The sequence below is a fragment of the Phyllostomus hastatus genome, unplaced genomic scaffold (genome assembly GCF_019186645.2).
Source record: "Phyllostomus hastatus isolate PE091 unplaced genomic scaffold, TTU_PhHast_1.1 phas_contig_173, whole genome shotgun sequence".
In the NCBI taxonomy this organism is placed as follows: domain Eukaryota; kingdom Metazoa; phylum Chordata; class Mammalia; order Chiroptera; family Phyllostomidae; genus Phyllostomus; species Phyllostomus hastatus.
The window spans coordinates 1488274-1507505 of record NW_025333668.1 but is presented as its reverse complement, the minus strand read 5'-3'; the positions used below and the strand labels follow the sequence as shown (position 1 = coordinate 1507505).

Sequence of the window (19232 nt, the reverse complement as noted above, 5' to 3'; positions counted from 1 at the left end):
TACTTATTGAGTAAAAAATTCATGACAATAGAGACCACCATAACATAGGGAAGATGACTGTCCCTATACAAAGGGTTCACAATCTTAATTGGCCCTGTAAGATAGCGAATAGTGTCAGAATAATATTGTAAACAAACAAATATAAAACAAAACAAAATGCAGTATAATATATAATTAATGAAGTTTGTTCTTTTAGGTAAGAGTTTCAGAAAACCCAGGGATGGATTTTATATCACAAAATGATCCATATCGTCCAAAAATGTCTTTTGATTGGACAGAAAATAATATTTGTTGGAAGCTAAAAATTGTGATAAAGTACAGGCCATTGGGAGTGGTAAAGCTTTAATTTCTCCAATTTTCTTCCAAATCAACTTATTAGTAGGGTTCTCATGGCACAGGAAAAGGTGGTAGCTTTCCACTGGAGCACACTTGGGATTGATTTTGGTGATGTTCCAAGTCAGGGCAATGCCCTTGGGTCTCAGCACCCGTTTCACTTTGAGCTCAGGCTTCTGGGGAGGCAGTGTGTCTTGAATTTTTTCTATCAGTTCAGGCAGTAGGGGTGGTGGTGCTGGGAGAGGTGGCAGATGCTCAAAAGACTCAAGAACCTAAAACAGATTTATAAAAAGTTTAGTGAGCTGAATTGGTGGGCTCTAATTATTTTAAAGTAGTCAACTGCAGTTCTACAATATATTGTTTCCTCAATCCATTTATCAAAATCATACTGGGTTGGCTAAAAAGCTTGTTTAGTTTTTTCTGTAAGATGGCTCTAAGTAGCGCTTAGTTATCTTTAACTTTGTTTGAAACAGTTTTGTTAGATTGTATTGTGACAGCTGTCATATCAGTATACATTAAAAATAAAACATTATCAAAACTGGTGAATTTTTGTGTAGCCATTTTAATATTGAGGATGGAAGAAAATACACAACATTTTTGGCATATTATGCTTTATTACTTCAATAAAGGGAAAAATGCAACTGAAATACAAAAAAAGATTTGTGCAGTGTATGGAGAAAGTGCTGTGACTGATCAAACGTGTCACAAGTGGTTTGCAAAGTTTCATGTTAGAGATTTCTCACTGGACGGTGCTCCACGGTTGGGTAGACCAGTTAAAGATGACAATGATCAAATCAAGACATTACTTGAAAGCAATCAACATTATACCATGCAGGAGATAGTCGATATACTTAAAATATCCACATCGATAAAGTGTTTGGTGAAGATGAAAAATGTGTCTTGTCTTTTATAGAAAAAACTAAAAGGACTTTATAGCCAACCCAATAAGAACAAAGGGATGTTTCAAGAATATGTAAGGCAGAACCCTGTCTTTTCAAGCTTAGGCTTCTTTTGGAGTTAAGCAGCCTAATTTCTACATTCTGGAATATCACTAATCCATAATGGGTTAGGGCCCAGACATTCTGGATAATATTCTATCTTCTATCTCATTTCTAAACTGTGTTCCCCAAAACTGTGCTAATTTACATGAAAAGTGAACGCCCATTTCCCTCCATTTCATCAAAATGGCTGTTACTACTCAAAATCTTTTCCAATTTGTTGAGTAAAAAATTGTATTTATTTTAATTTCTGTAGCTTCTGGAAAATTCAATTAAGTTTTTTTAATTGTTTAAGTAGACTCACAATAGCAATTTCAAAAACACATTAAAGTGCTTTTTAAGCTAAAATGTAACCCAAGTATTTCTTCATGAGTAAAAAGGGCACTTCCATTTCCACTCAATTTAGAATGACTAATCCTTACAGGGCATTTCCTATCAGTACCTGGGCTGCATTTTGTGTCACTGGGGTTGTCTCTTTTGAGATTGAAACAGATTTCATAGATGACTCCAGTATGGATACTGGATTTTCTGTAAAGAAATAAGGTTCAAGAAGTTCAATTTATCTGCAATAATCAATCCCTTAGCCTTTTAGCAAAGAATAGTTTATACTGTGTGTGCTAATTAAATGTGAACTAAAATTATAAAGCTGTGAAGATAAACTTTTGATAGAAGTTCAAGATACAGAGTTAGCAAATATAGAGAATTTTCCTTTAATGTGATCAATTCCCTACTTAAGGTAAACACTTAAGTCATTGTGTAACTTGGAACCAGGAAAAGTTACACATGGGAGAGGGCTCTCTCTGCTCAGTGGTCTTAGAGGTGGATTCTGCTCTGTAGGCCAATAAGGATATCTGCAAACACAGAGCTATTTACAGTCCTGTTTAAATATGTGACACACACAGTCCTGGGAATTTAAGCTAAAAATCATGCAGGCTGGGGTTGAAGGACTCTCTGCTGTTGAGGTGTATGTTAGTCTTGAGGGAATTAGATTGATGGAAATTGTGGACAGGGGAAGAAAGAGGACAGAAGGGACAGTGGAAGAGAGATGGTGAGAGGAAGAAAGAAAAGGGGGAAAATGTGTGTTTGAGGAAGAGAAAGAGAGTTTAGTAGGTGCAAGAATGGTCTGAGCCCTAGTTGGTGTGGTTCTATGGATTGAGTGCGAGCCTGCAAACCAAAGGGTCTCCAGTTCGATTCCCAGTCAGGGCTCATGCCTGGATCATAGGACAGGTCCCCAGTAGGGGCTGTGCGAGAGTCAACCACACATTGATGTTTCCCTCTTTCTCCCTCCCTTCCCCTCTCTCTAAAAGTAAATAAATTAATTAATTAATAAAATATTTTTTTTAAGAATGGTTTGAAAACAACTAGGGAGAGTATATATGGGGATGGTAAGTAAAGGGGCTTCATGTTGGAGAGGTGTAGGGCTGGATAGAATGCTAATTTCTAACCATTTCAAAAATTTGAACATTTCTAATAAGCAATAAAACCATTTTAGATCAATTGTGACTGCAGGGATATAACTGTTTAATATTCTTTATGAATCTCTCCAAATGAAATATTTTATTTGTATTTTTCTTTTGACAGACAAGGATAATTAAGAGTCCACATTGTGATTCAAATTTAATTTATTAACCACATTATTTACTGGTGTTAAAAAATCTTTTTGGAAGAGGTAGTGACTATAATTATAAGAGTCTGTACAGCCTTTTTAAACTGCTTTAATTAATTAGAACTAGATTTTTGAAATCATAATCTGTAGGTTAAACGTCACAAAAGAGCTGACACAAATAACTTAAAATTTCAAGTGTACAGTTTCATACAAAAAAGTCTAACAAATATGACTTTCCATAACATTCCTTCTATCAACAGTTTGTAGAAATAAAGCTAGAGAAGTTTTCAGGGTCTGAGTCATTAATGATTTGTATATTTTATTATTAGGAGTTTAGATGTTTATACTAAAGATAAAAACATTAACTAGACATATATAAGAAATAATATTTTAGTGGCAGCTTGGAAGATTCATTAAAAACAGTAAGTTAGGGCAAAAATATTAGTTCATAAGTTATGGCAATATAGGAGGCTAAAGGTGCTAAAATTCTGAAATAAGGAGACAGAACCAATAGGCTTGAAAACTGACTAGATAGTGGAATGAGGCAGTTTTAAGAGTCAAAAGTGACTCCTTCACTTCTGGCTTGGGAAACTGGGTGAGTTGCTGAAAATATTCATCAAGACTGGGAACATGGGAAATGGTTCAAGTGTGATGTGACTCTTAATCAGAACTGGACACTCTGTAAGATAGACTCACAACTCCATGAGTTAGCATCATGAATTAGCATGATTTATCTTTCCAAACTGAAGTCCCCAAATAAAAGGGATGACTTACTTTATTAAGCAAATTAATCTGCATTCTTACTTTTTATTTTACTCTATCTCAGATCCTATACCATGTAGTTTAGAAACAATTGAGTAATAATTAAAAAGTAACTGATTCTGGTCAACCTGGTGACACAGGCAGACACAGCTCCCTCTTTGCACCACCATATCAATATTACAACTAAAATATAGAATAACCATCAATCAGGAATGTCAGAAATTGAGTTGAATGAAAGTCCAACAACTATGGAACTGAAGAAATAACATCCATTCAGACTGGTGGGAGGAGCATGGATGCAGAATGGGCTAGCCCCACACCCACATGGATAAACATTCAGGAGGGATATCTTGGGAGCGAGGAGTCCCAGACTCACACCAGGCCCCCAAGCCCAGGATTCTAATGCCAGGAAGATAAGTACCCACAACTTCTGGCTGAGAAAACCAGTGGGACTGTCGATGGAGGAGGCTGCTGGAACCCTAAGCAGTTCCTCCTGGGGAACCCGCAAATGGACTCACCTACTTAGACTTGTTCCCTCTGAGCTCCATTACCAAGGTGGCAGCTTGAAGGGCACCAGTAGTAGACTGGGAAAGGCTAAAGTGTTTGGCATAAAGGTCACTGTCCCTTTGCTGAGCCCTCCCCGCACAGAGCTGGTAGGCTAGTGCCATACATATCTGAGACTCCGTCACCCTGGCTAACACTGGGTGACCCACCTTGGAGATCCACAGAAGCTCTACCCTACCCAACTTATGGGTGCACCCAAGTTGCTTTTCCATAGGAATAGCTGGTCTTGGCTCCTAAATCTTATCAAACAAGCAACACTGGTTTCAGTAAACCTTAAAGGCACCCAGCCTAGATTTACAGCTTGGCTTCACCTGGGAATCTCCAAGCTCAGCACAAAAAGCAGCCATCCCAAATTACTTTACAGGGTGCACTGGGCAAAACACAGGTTGGGGCTGACCATGGGCTGCACAACTCGGGAACCCCCAGAGCCTGCGCACCCAGTGGACAGCTACAGACTATGTTGGAGTACCAGTACCCTGCCCCTGAACAGCTGATCCTCCATGGAGGGTAGAGGGAGGTGGTCAGTGGTTACAGCCAGTCCTTGTAGCTGAATTGCCTGGGTAAATCCCTTCTATTGATCTGCCAACAGCAATTGAGGCTCAACTACAAGAGGGTGTACTCAGCCCACAAAAAGGGTACACTCTGAGTACCCAACTCTGGTGATAGGGGAGGCTGTGCCACTGGACCTTACCAGGACACCTACTACATTAGGCCACATTACTAAGATATGGAGGCAAAGCAGCTCTATCTAATACACAGAAACAAACACAGGGAGGCTGCCAACTGAGGAGACAAAGACCCATCAAAAAGAACAAGTCAGAAACAAACAATATATTAATTGTGCCCTAGCTGGTGTGGCTCAGTGTTTTGAGTGCTGGCCTACAAACAAAAGGGTCGCTGGTTTGATTCCCAGTCAGGGCACATGCCTGGGTTGCAGGCCAGGTCCCCAGTCGGTATGGGGCATGTGAGAGGCAACCACACATTAATGTTTCTCTCCCTGTCTTTCTCTCTCCCTTCCCCTCTAAAAAGAAATAAATAAAATCTTTTAAATAAAAGAAATGAAGGATACACTCATTGAAATAATGAGCAATTTACATGGAAACAATAGTAGCTGAGTATCAAATCAATTATTTGGAACATAAGCAACAAAAAAACAACCATGGAGAACAAGAAGAAAACAGAATCCCCCCCAAATGAGGATAGTATAAACAGCCTCTGGGACAACTATAAGAGATCCAACATTCACCCCAATAGGGTGCCAGAAGGAGAAGAGAAAGAGCTAGAGATTGGAAATCGATCTAAAAAAATAGTGAAAGACAACTTCCCTAATTTGGTGAAAGAAATAGACATGCAAATCCAGGAAGTGCTGAGAATCTCAATTATGATGGATGCAAAGAGGTCCACTCCAGGACACATCATAATTAAATTGCCAAAGGTTAAAGACAGCAAGAGACTCTTAGAAGCAAAAGAAAAGAACTTAGTTACTGGAAGGTTGCCAGATGGGAGTGGAGAGGGGCAGAATGGATTAAGAGTTAAGGGGATTAAGTATAAATAGGTAGTTACAGAATAGCCACGGGGATGTGAAATACAGTATAGGAAATGGAGTAGCCACAGAACTTATATGCATGACCCATGGACATGAACAATGGTGGGGGGATAATTGCCTGAGGGAGTGGGGGGTACAATGGGGGAAAAACCAGGATAACTGTAATAGCATAATCAACAGAATATAATTTTTAAAAAGCAACTGATAACCTCATAATGGACTCCAATTCATTTTCCTTTTTAATTATAATTTATTGATTATGCTATTACAGTGTTTCCAATGTTTCCCCTTTTGCCCCCCTCCAATCCAGCACTGCCCACACCACTGTTCATGTCTATGGGTCATGCATATAAGTTCTTTAGCTACTCTATTTCCTACACTGTACTTTACATCCCCATGGCTATTCTGTAACTACCTATTCATACTTCTTAATCCCCTCACCTCTTCACCCATTCTCCCACACCCCACCTCCCATCTGTTCTTCATATCCATGATTCTGTGTCAGTTCCTGTTGTTTGCTTAGTTTGTTTTTTAGATTTAATTGTTCACAGATTTGTAATTTTTCCCACTTTTATTGTTCATAGTTTTGATCTTTTTCTTAAATAAGTCCCTTTAACATTTCATATAATAATGGTTTGGTGATGATGAACCCTTTAGTTTTTTCTTGTCTGGTGAGCTCTTTATCTGCCTTAATTCTAAATGGTACTTTTTTTGAGATACAGCAATCTCGACTGTAGGACCCTGCTTTTCATGACTTGGAGTATTTCTTGCCAATCCTTTCTAGCCTATAAAGTTTCTTTTGAGATATCAGCTGACAGTCTAATGGGAATTCCACTGTATGTAACTAACTGTTTTTCTCTCCTTTTCTCTGCTTTTAAGATTCTCTCTTTACCTTTAACCTTTGGTAATTTAATTACAATTGTCTTGGAGTGGGTCTCTTTGCATCCATCTTTTTACTTGCATGTCTACTTCCTTCAACATTTTAAGCAAGTTTTCTTTTACTACTTTTTCAAATAGATTTCCAATCTCTCTTGCTCTTTCTCTTCTCCTTCTACAACCCCTATGATGGGAATGTTGGACCTCTTAAAAGTTGTCCCAGAGGTTGTTTATACTATCCTCATTTTAGGGGGTTCTTTTTTCTTCTTGTTGTTCTGCATGGTTGTTGTTGTTTTTTTGTTCCTTATGTTCTAAATCAAGGCTTTGATTTTTGGCTTCACTCACTCTACTGTGTTTCACTGTAAATTGTTCATTATTTCAATTAGTGAATCCTTTGTTTCTGATTGGATCTTTTTTTTATGCTGTTGAGGTCCTCACTAAGTTCCTCGAGCATCCTTATAAACAGTGTTTTGAACTCTGCATCTGATAGATTGTTTGTCTGCATTTTGTTTGGCTCTTTTTCTGGAGTTTTGATCTTTCTTTCATTTGGGCCATGTTTCTTTGTCTCTTCATTTGGGCAGCCTCCCTCTGTGTTTTTCTACGTATTCAGTATAGCTCCTATGACTCTGTGTCTTGGTAGAATGGCTTAGCATAGTAGGTGTCCTGTAGGGTGCAGTGGCACAACCTCTCCTATCACCCAAGCTGAGTACTTGAAGTGTGCCCTTTGTGTGGGCTGAGTACACCCACCTCTTGTAGTTGAGCCTTGACTGCTCTTGACAGATCAATGGAAGGGATTTACCCAGGCTAGTCAGCTCCAAGGATTGGCTATGACCACTGACCACCAACCTCTATACTCCATGGATAATCACCTATGTGTGGGCAGGGTAGTGGTACTCTGATGTAGTCTGTAGCTGTCCACTGGGTGTGCTGGCCCTGAGGTTATCCAGGTGGTACAGGCCAAGGTCAGCCGCAATCTGTTTTCTGCCTGGAGCCACCCTGCATGAGCTATACAGCAATCTGGGATGGCTGCTACTTGTGATGGGCTTGGAGATTCCCAGGTGAAGCCAAGCTGTGAATCCAGGCTGGCTGTTGCTAGTGCCAGGCCTGTGGCCTCTTAGCAAGTGGTATGGACATTGGGGTGTTACTGAGGCTGGCTGTTGCTTGTCTGAGAGCATTTAGGAAGATGTGAAGCATGAGCCAAAACCAGCCATTCATACAGAAAAGTCACGGTTAACAGTTTGGGTAGGCCCATAAGTTTTGTGGGATGGAATCTCAGGGGATCTCCAGGGTGGGGCAAATAGTGTTAGCCAGGTTGATGGAGTCTCAGATACAAGACCTGCCTGTTGGCTCTGTAGCTTTGTTGGCGGAGGGCTCAGAAAAGGGACAGTGTATCTGCCCACATTTGTCCAGGAGAGAGCTGTCTCCTCACTCCCACTTTTAAACCAGATGCTTCACTTCCTCCCTGTATGCCACTGGTGCCTTTCAAGCTGCTATGGAGGTGCTGGAGCTCAAAGGGAGTGAGTTTGAGTAAGTTCATTTGTGGATTCTTCAAGGGGAACTGCTTGGGACTCCAGCAGAAGTTTCTTCCACTGACTCAATCCCTGCTGGTTTTTGCAGTGAAAAATTATGGGGACTTATCTTCCTGGCACTGGAACCCTGGGCTGGGTGGCCTGCTGTAGGGCTGGGACTCCTCAATCCTGAGATATTCCTCCTGAATTTTTATCCACCACACATGAATGTGGGACCAGCCTGTTCTACATCTCTACCCCTTGATGGATGTGGTTTAATTCCATAATTGTCAGACTTCTGTTCAACATTTATGAAATAATAAAAATTTATTTATTAAAAATAAACAATAAAATAAAATCTGAAAAATTTCCCGTTTTAAATTTTTTTTTCAGATTTTATTTATTTATTTTTAGAGAGAAGGGAAGGGGGAGAGAAAGAGAGGGAGGGAAACATCAATGTGTGCTTGTCCCTCATGTGCCCCCTACTGGGGACCTGGCCTGGCCTGTAACCTAGGCATGTGCCCTGACTGGGATTTGAACCAGCAACTTTTGGCTTCACAGTCTGGTGCTCAATCCACTGAGCTACACCAGCCAGGGCTCAACTCAATTTCTGATGGTTGTTTTAGTTGTAATTTCAATGTGGTTATGTGAGGAGGTGAGCTGTGTTCACCTATGCAGCCATCTTGACAAGAAGATTCTCCAATTCATTTTTTAAATCTTCATTTTTAAACCAGAAATTGAAGGGTTTTAAAATCTATCATGAGATGCCTGGAGATTCTAATGGTTCCAACTTTTGTTGGATTCACAGTTGAAAAAAGAAAAGGAACTGAACCGTATACTCCCTATATTAACTTCCATTTTAAAAAAATTACATAATTTACTCATGCTAATAAGTAGAATTCAAACATTTCATGAAAAAGTACCATAAACATTCAAGTATTGTTGTAAAGAGATGAAACTGTGTAATTGATTACCAGCCTCCAAAGTCTGTACTTTATTTCTTCTTGTTTAAATCTGAGAAATAGGCACTGCTGTCACTCCCTCTACACTTCCATGATATGCCTGTGAACCCCAAGAAGGAATTCATCTACTGAGAGGGACTCAGATTCCCTCCCTACAATAAAGTGGTCCTAACTTCAAAATTAAAAATCTAGATGTTTACTGACAGGGCCCTCCAAGAACCACAAGCTGAACTCTTGGTTTCCCCTGTGTGTTTACGCTGCTGCCTGAGTCAGTCACTGCCGAGAAGTTCTTTGTTCAGTTATTGCCAAGTTACCATCCAACCAATAGTCTATGGCCTGCCCCAACCAATCAGAACTGTACAAAATCTACCCTTATTTAAATATATACTATCCCCACAGGGGTGCCTGGGGTGGGAGGAAAAGGCAGATAACTGTACTTGAACAACAATAAAATACAAAAGATGCAAACAAAAAAAAACCCAAAAGGTATACCGAACAATCTAAATTGTAAATTTGGAAACCTCATTTACATGAAGCAGATTAAAATGGGAACTATGGATTGGAAATTTTCCACAAAAAAAAAAAATGGCCTCTTCTTTATCTCAGGAGAGCACACTTTGTTTGTAATCAAGGCCTTGTTTTCCAGGTTTGCAAACTGTTATTTGAATAAAGTCTCTCCTTTTTTCTCCAGTGCCTTTTGTTGGATTTATTTACATGCTGTAGCGTAGTCTCACAACTGCCATTGTTATGATTAAGGAAATAAACTTGTGTGTCATAGGTAAAAAAAAAAAAAAGATATTCATAATAGCCTTAAACAACCTAGATATCTTTCAATGAGCGAATGGATAAACTATGATGCATAAACAGTTGTACATGCATATCATGGAATACTACTCAGCAACAGAAAATAACACTACTAATACACCCAACAACTTAAATGACCCTCACAGGGAATTATGCTAAGTGAAAGAAGCCAATCTCAGAAGGATACACACTATATCATCACATTTATATCAAATCATCAAATAACATAATTATAAAGGTGAAAACAGATTCATGGTCGTCCTGGTTAAGGGACTGAGGGCAGAAAATAGGTGTGCCTATAAAATGGTAAGCATGAGGGAATCCTATAGTGAGAGCACAGTTGTGTAATTTGATTGTGCTGACAAATAAATGAGTCTATACATGTGACTAAATTGCATAGAGCTATAAAAGACACGCACACAAAAACAAACTTAACAAACAAGCCAAACACATTTTGAGTTGTTATTCTTCCCTCTTTAAAAGACAAACCCTTTACCTGTGTTGCAGTTTGATAGGCCTTCTTTTGTCAGATCAATCACAGAACCAAATTTCTTTTTCTCTATAGCCTGAAAAGTTAGATTAAAAAAATTAGATTTTTGCCTCAATAATAAAAATGGTTTTAAAAAATAAAATTCATCATTTTAAACTACTATACAGAAGCTAGAGACTGAACATTTTTTAAGTTTTTATGGTTTAACTTAACTCTCCTGTGACAAAGAAACTCATGAAATACTGTATAGTTTCTGAGAATATGACTAGGCAGAATCCAAATAAATTAATTTGGTATGCATGACTTTAAAATATGTTTATCATTAGCTGTTTGCTTTTTAAATGTTTAAGCTAGACTGGAACCTGGTTATACCAACTAGTCAGACATAAATATCTCAGAGAACAAATCTCTCAAAGAATGAATAACAAAGCTAAACCATCCAACATGCAGCAAACTAAAGTTCCTAGAACTAACATATTCAAATAAACAACATTTCAAGGACAGTATGTATTACCTACCATAATAACTTCAGTATCAGCATTAGGTAAATTATTAGAATTTCCTGATGTAACTTTTCCAGAACCTGAAAGAAAATTATTAAAATGTGATCATTTGACAAGTTCATTAAAATATTAAATATTTATGGACTTCATTATATATGAATACCGAAACACAATAATGGAGTGCTAATTATCAATTTATTATACAATCATAAAATGTAACTCAATTGACTTTATTCTGAAGACTGATGAGCAAGTACAAAAAAAAATCCAATTTTGCTTCAAAAGATGTTATCCTTCTGTAACTTTACAACTGTATTAGTAACTCTTGAAAAGAGTCAAATCCTAATAAATAGGATTTGAGAAATAAACTTGGAAATGTACATATTTTCTATTCAATATCTTTGGATTAGGCTATCTGAGATGGCTAAGCATTCTTCATAGAACCACTAAGAAAGCCTCAGATAAATGTTTACTGTTCCTTAAGCTATTTTATTCACAATCTTTAAAAATTATTTTTCTTTTATTGATTCCAAAGAGAGGGGAAGAAACAGAAAAAGAGAGGGAAAGAAATACTGATGTGAGAGAGAAACATCAATCAGTTGCCTCTTCCATGTGCCCCAACCAGCTATTGAACCCACAACCTGGGCATGTACCCTAATTGGAAATGGAATCCACAGCCTTTCCGTTTGTGGGATAACACTCAACCAACTAAGCCACACAAGCCACGGCTTTATTCATAATCTTAACTGCCCATACCAAAGGGACAATTAAGTAGCTATATAAGCACAGGCAAAAATTTCTGAAATTAAGATGCAAATACTCTAATATATCACAAAAAAATGAAAAGAAAATGGAGAACTTTGAATGAGAAATTATGGGCCAACAAGAGTTTTTGATGAGTAGGAGCGCCTTCTTTCTTTCTGCTGCATAGTATTCCGTTGTGTAAATGTACCATAATTTTTGATACATTCATTTACTGATGGGCACTTAGGTTGCTTCCAACATTTGGCTATCGTAAATTGTGCTGCTATGAACATTGGGGTGCACAGGTTCTTTTGAATTGGTATTTCAGGATTCTTAGGGTGTAATTCCAGCAGTGGAATTGCCGGGTCAAAAGGCAGATCCATTTTTAGTTTTTTCAGGAAATTCCATACTGTTTCCCACATTGGCTGCAGCAGTGTGCATTCCCACCAACAGTGCACTAGGGTTCCCCTTTCTCCACAACCTCTCTAGCACTTGTTTGTTGATTTGGTTATGATGGCCATTATGACTGGTGTGAAGTGATATGTCATGGATGGAGCTGGAGAGTAGTATGCTAAGTGAAATAAGCCAGGTGGTGAAAGACAAATACCATATGATCTCACCTATAAGTGGAACCGGATTAACAAAACAAACAAGCTAGCAAAATATAAACAGACACTGAAATAAAGAATAGACTGACGGTAACCAGAGGGGAGTGGGGAGGGGGATAATGAGGGAAAGAAGGGGAAAGGTCATCAAGGAACATGTATAAAGGACCCATGGACACAGCCAAAGGGAGGTAGGACTGAGGGTGGGGAGTGGGAGATGGGGGTGGGTAGGGTGTGGGGGAGGGGATGGGGGAAAATGGAGACAACTGTATTTGAAAAACAATAAAATAAATAAAAAATAAAAAGTTATTTTGAGAGGAAACTTACTGGAAATTTAAGGTTAAAGATTTTTTACATAGGTGTAACAATAAGTGTAACTGTAAAGAGCAACAACAGTATTATAAAAACACCCAAAATTAAAAAAGTAATTAAAGATACTGAGGAATGGCCAAACTGCAAACCTTAGGTAGACTATAAGATAACTTTAATAGTCAAGACAAAAAACAAACCACCAACACAGGCTAGAGCAAACAAGTAAAAATAATGTATATAAAAGGTAAGTAGTTTTGCCCTGGCTGGTGTAGCTCAGTGGATTGAACGCGGGCTGCGAACCGAAGTGTCGCAGGTTCGATTCCCAGCCAGGGTACATTCCTGGGTTGCAGGCCATAACCCCCAGCAACCACACATTGATGTTTCTCTCTCTCTATCTCTCTCTATCTCCCTCTCTTCTCTCTCTCTCTCTAAAATAAATAAATAAATAAATAAAAACTTAAAAAAATAGTTTAAAAAAAAAGGTAAATAGTTTTATAACTTACAAAGCCATTAAACAAACAGTACAGAAAGAAAAGGCCATAAATTGATAAATACAAGTTTAAAAAGAAACCCCAATTATATTAAGAGGTCACTTATTTACTTAAGTAATATAAATCAAATATAACTTAAAATATTTTTGAGAGAAATTTTATTTTATTGAAAGATAATATTCAATTATCTAAACAAATGCTGATTTGAAGCTCTCTAATTTGATAGACTCTATTTTAATCAATTTAAGATACCTGTTAGATTTGATGTAACTGGTGTTGTCAAACTAGGGCTTTCCACAGAAATCAACATAACATCATCATTACTAAAATGACAAAAAAATTAAAAATGAAAATGAACTAAACATACATTATTAGGCTTAAACATACAATCAATGGTTACAATTCTTTTAACATAACCTTTTACAACTGATCATCATAATCTCATAATCGTGTGTGGGGGTATGGGAGTGATAAAACCAAATACCCAAGAAACCCATGTATTACCAATTAATTATATGACCAAAAGTTCATGGACATCCAATAATAATGGATCTTGAAAACTCTGTAGAAATCCACTTACAATGAGTCCAAATACATCATCTATAAGTAGACAATATACATAGTGTTGAAAGTATAAAGTCACTGTAGCACATATACTTGCCTTCATGAAAATGAACCAACATTTAAGTGAATAAAAACTTATTAAGATACTCTGACTTACAGATATAGGACTGTAACAAAGCTATTAAAAATTAATTCTGCAACTACATTTTATCACTATGGTAGCAATATTTACCACAATTTACTAAACTGAGGCATTGATGGTAAATGATGCTTATAGTTACAGAATATCCTGAGTCAGAAGACTAATCTTCTGTTTCCATTTGATGCTGATACCAATTCTATGAGCTGACATTTAAATCAGTATTTTTTGTTAAGAAGAACTTGACACAAATTTCATTAAGCCCATAAAATTGCTAGATGAATTTTCCATACCACTTCCTTACAGATGTTTTTAGTTTTTAGTTTTTGTACTTAAATCTGTAATTCATTTCAAGCTATTTTTGTACATGGTGTGAGGTTAAGAGTTGAGTTTCACTTTTCCCCTCTGGTTAATTAATTCAACATTTGTTGGAAAGACTACCTTTTCATTATTAAATTACTTTGGCATCTTTCTTGAAAACCAGTGAGCTATATGTATACTTTCTAAGCTGTCCATTGATTTATATGTCTATTCTTATGTTGTCTTAATTACTATAGCTTGAAAGTAAGTCTTAAAACTCAAGTAGTTTATATCTTCCAATTTTGTTTTTCTTTCATAACACTGTTTTCATTTTCTAGGTCTTTTCCATTTCACTTAAGTTTTCAATCAGATTGTTAGTTTCTATAAAAAATGCTGCCAGGATTTTGACTGAGATTGCATTAAATGTACAGAACAATGCAGGAAACGTGACATTAATACTTAATTTTAATTTGTGAATATGGCATATCTCTGTACATTTAGGATCTTTACCTTCTCTCAGCAAAATTTTGTACTTTAAAAGAAGTAATACTTTAGAGCAGTTTTAGGTTTATAAATCTGGTGGAAAGTACAGCAAGTTCCCTATACCCTGTTCCCTACTCTCTTTCCACCACCCCAAGTATCAAAATCCTGTACCAAAATGGTACGCTTGTTACAACAGATGAATCTACACTGACACATTATCACCCAAAGTCCATAGTTTACAGGAAGGTTCACTCTTAATGTGCATGCTATGGGTTCTGACAAATGTATAATGACATGCAACCACCATTATGGTACCATATGGGATAGTTTCTCTGCCCTAAAGAATCCCATGATCTGCCTATTCATTTCTCTCTAGTAAAGGCATTACTGGAAACAATTGATCTTTGTATTGTCTGTTACTTTTGTCTTTTCTAGAGGGTTTTATGCTGGAATTATACAGCATATAACCTTTTAAAATTGTCTTCTTTCACTTCGTAATATACATTTGTTTCCTCCATGTCTTTTCAAAGCTTGATAGCTCATTTTTCTTTCTTTTTTTAAGCAGTGTTAATATTCCATTGTCTGAACGTACCACAGGTTATATATCAATTCACCTACTTAAGGACATCTTGGTTTCTTCTAAGTTTTGGCAATTATGAATAAAATTTTATGAATAAAGTTTTGTATGATTCCACTTTCCTTTTTTAACATATCAATTATACTTCTTTTGCTGGTGATTGCTTAGAATTTGTGATCCACATATACAACTAATTCAAGTCCACTTTCATGCATAACATTATACTACTTTAGAAACAGACCTTTGGTAATGTAGTGGTAAGGTGGGGGTGGAAGAGAAGCATTCTATTAGTCCTATAATTAGGTCTCAGTCTTCTAGTTAGTCTATGTCCCTGGAATGTGAACTTCACTAGTACTTCTCAGTACCCTTCCTTCCCAGCCCCCTCTTAAGTCCGACAGTTTGGCTACAGGGGCTTAGAGTTGGGTATTTTCCTTCCTCCATGTGGAAAGCTACAGGGAGCAGGAGTTGGGTATCTCCTTTCCCTTAGGTGGGTTAAGTTCTGACAAGAGTGTCTCCCAAGGGCAGCCTTGTTAAGAGACAGCTCTGCTGGTGTATTTCAGAAGGTTCCTTTTACCTTCCTCCTACTGGAAACATGAGATTTCCTTCCAATATTCACTGTGAGGCCCTGGCAGAGCTTCTGGAGGTAAAACTCACAAAACTGTGGGTGTCCCCCATAACTGTCTCCCCATCCCCAGAGTTTTAGATTTTTATATCTCCACACTGGTTCTCATGGACATTTCTGCTTGTAGGTTTCTGTTTCAATTCCAGTAGGTTGTGATTCTCAGTTTCTGATCCCCCTGTTTGTCTCTCCAACTTTTGGGTCAGTAGTTTGCTCTGTGACCCTACTTCTCTGATGGAGCTAAGAAGAGTTGGTGATATTTTCAGTTCGTTCAGCTTTTTAATTGTTGTTTGAATAGTTATGACTCCTTACATGCTGGACCGGAAATCTGAAGCCTACTTTGTAGTTTTGAAGTTAGGTCTTACAGATATTTTGGCAACTTTATCCCTATGTATATAATTCTTTTATATTATATTGCTAATGGTACCAATTTTAAATATGAAATTCCAACTGCTTATTGCCTGTACATAGAAATACCAGAGAAACAGTACAATACATACAAACACTACATATTATAGAGGTAGTATAATACACACATACACATCTATATATAAACAGAAAATTTTATATTCATCCACAAACATTTAATTTCCAGCACTTTCATTACTTTACCTGTATAGATCTAAATTTCCATTTGGTATAATTTTCCTTCTGCCTGAAGAACTCCCTTTAACATTTCATTTAAAATATATTTTTTAAAATTTTATTTATTTTTAGAATGGAAAGAAGGGAGAAAGTGACAAGAGAAACATTGATGTGAGAGATGAGAAACATCAATTGGTTGCCTCTTGCATGCCCCCTCCCCCACCCTCAACTGTTGCCCTAACCAGGAATTGAACTAGGACCTTTTGGTTTGGAAGCTGATGCTCATTCACTGAGCCACACCAGCTATAGCTTCTTTAACACTTCTTATAGTGCAAGTCTGCTGGTGATGTATTCTTTTCACTTTCTTTTTAGTGTGAAAAATCCTTTGTTCCTCTACATGTCTATAGAGGAACAAATATATTTTCACCACATGTAAAAATTTGAACAGTTTTCTTTCAATGCTTTAGAGATATCTTCTAGTTTACATAGTTTGCAGTTGAGGTTTTCTGATGTTCTTATTTTTTTTTAATCCTTTCTACGTAATGTGTCTTTTCTCTCTGGCTGCTTTTAAGATTTTCTGTTACTACTGACTTTCAGCAATATGATTATGATGTGGTTTTTCTTTACACTTTTTCTGCTTAAATTTGTTAATTTCTTTTTATATTTATGGATTTAGAATTTTCACCAAATTTGGAAAAATTTTAAGACATTATATTTTTCTGATCCAATCGCCCCCTGCCTAGTGATACTCCAATTTTATATATATATACACACATATATATGGAATATATATATGGAATATATATATATAAAAATATGGAATATATATATATATATGACTGTTTGATAGTGTTTCATAGTTCTCTGATGCTGTGGTCATTTTTTGGGTAGTCTTTCTCTCCTCATGCTTTTGTTTGAATAGTTTCTATTGCTATTTCACTGATTTTAAAAAAAATCAGTTATTATGTTGTTGGTCTTATCCAATGTACTTTTCACTTTATTGTCTTTTTCATCTCTGAAGTTCAATGTAGGTCTTTTCCCCTGCATACCTCCTATTTCTTTCATCATGTTAAGATTTTCCACTATATTGATGAACACAAAGAACATACTGACGATAGCTGCTTTATGTTGTTGTCTGCTAAATTCCCACATTTGTTTTAATCATTTCCATTTTCTTCTTGTTATGGGTTATTTGCTACTTTGCATATCTGTTTTTTTATTAGATGCCTGGCACTGTAATATTTACAGTGTTAGATGATGTTTCATCCCTTCAAAGAGTGTTGGACTTTGTTTTGGCATGCAGATGAATTATTCAGAATTTGTGCGATTCCTTGGGCAAGTCCACTGTTGTATTTAGTCCAGGACTAATTTAGCCCCATTATAGCTATACCTGTTTAAAGACTCTACCTGCTGTTCCATGACATTACATGGGACATCACAGCCAATGGGAAAGCAAAATACCTGACCTCTGTAAAACTGCCAAGAAATGTTTGGCCACCTTCTTTTCAATGGTTCTTTCTCCAGCCTCTTATAATTTCATATTTTCCCAGAATCCATGGAGGGCTATGTCTTAAGAACCAGAATGGGAGATGGAAGATAGCAGCAAGGTAGGTGGAGCGGAGCCCAGTTCTCCCTGTGCCCAGCTGGAACACCTAGCCGATCTTCTGAGGAATAGAGTGAACAGCCAGTGGAATCCCAGCTTATATGAAGTTTGCAGGCCAAAAGTTGTAGAGGACATTGAAAAAACAGATGGTGACGGGATTGTGTTGGGACGCTAAGGTCTCTGGGATCTGCCCAGGGAACTAGGCCACCCACCTGGCATCTGCTGCAGGATACTTGGAGGAGAGTTAGATCACCAGTTCCCTCCCCTACCAGAGAAGGGAGGGCAGCCCAGCACTAAGAGGGACCTGGATGCTTAAAGTAGCTGGGAGGAATTGAGATGAAGTGGGAAACACAGAGGCTGTGTACACCTGCTGGGACTGTGGATGCTGGCTAGGTCATTACCAGAGAAATTGGGGAAATGGGTGATAGCTGGAGAAGGGAGAAGAACTGGGCCATGGTGGACACTGACATGGATAGTCTCCAGTCTGGGTAGAAAGTGGGGCTGTATGAAAAGCCCGGCAATGCTTGTTAAGAATGGTGAGCTTAAACAGGAGGCTTTTACTCAAAAATAAAAAAAAAGAGGACCGCAGCTGCTTTGTAATAAACTCCTGCCCACCAGCTGGCTCACACCACTTGCTCTGAGGGTGATTGGCTGATTTTCCAGCGGCGGGCTCCTGCCACAGTGGGCTCACTGAAAGCAAGAAGGAAGCACACTACATGGACCCTGGTGCAACTCGTGGGTTAAAGGTGCACACCTGACACAGATGGGCAGTGGGGACACAGCACCTCACAAAGGACCTGGGCAATGTGAATATTGTGGCCCACACCTGGCCCCCATACTCACAAAACCACAGGAAGGGAGAAAAACAAAGCCCACCCCCCCTTCCTGTGGCATCCAGGAAGACCAGCTAAACTCCCTCAATGGGTTAAGTCAGCAGGAGGCTTAGTTTTATCTTTCCTCTCTCTCTCTGTCTCATTTTCTTTCTTCCCCCAAGTGAGACAATAAAACCTGGACTTGTGAAAGGATCACAGACAGATGCAAGGAGGGAGCACAGGCTAATCCCAAAAACTGAGAAACTAGACAAATTTCACTTTGCCACCCCATAGAATTGGCATTTTATTGTTTATTTGAATTATTATTATTTTATTATTTTTACTTCTCTTATTACCATTTTTTTTAATTTCTCTTCTTTCTGTTTACTTTTCTTCCTTTTTCTTTCTGTTTAATTGCATTGTTTGATTGGTTTTCCTTGTTCTCT

General features: G+C 37.7%; 1 protein-coding gene across 2 annotated transcripts in view; it reads right to left on the bottom strand.

The window, feature by feature from the left end:
- Positions 1-227: 227 nt before the first annotated feature.
- ATF7IP2 (activating transcription factor 7 interacting protein 2) overlaps positions 228-19232 on the bottom strand; it is a 51982-nt gene continuing 32977 nt past the window's right edge. The window contains exons 7-11 of one of the 2 annotated variants that reach the window (XM_045833747.1): positions 13357-13427; positions 10977-11032; positions 10456-10525; positions 1774-1859; positions 228-605 (exon numbers count right to left, since the gene is read on the bottom strand). In XM_045833747.1, coding sequence (XP_045689703.1) covers positions 228-605; positions 1774-1859; positions 10456-10525; positions 10977-11032; positions 13357-13427 — 661 coding nt within the window. The remainder of the gene's footprint in view (positions 606-1773; positions 1860-10455; positions 10526-10976; positions 11033-13356; positions 13428-19232) is intronic. The other variant, XR_006785121.1, reaches the window with a different exon arrangement.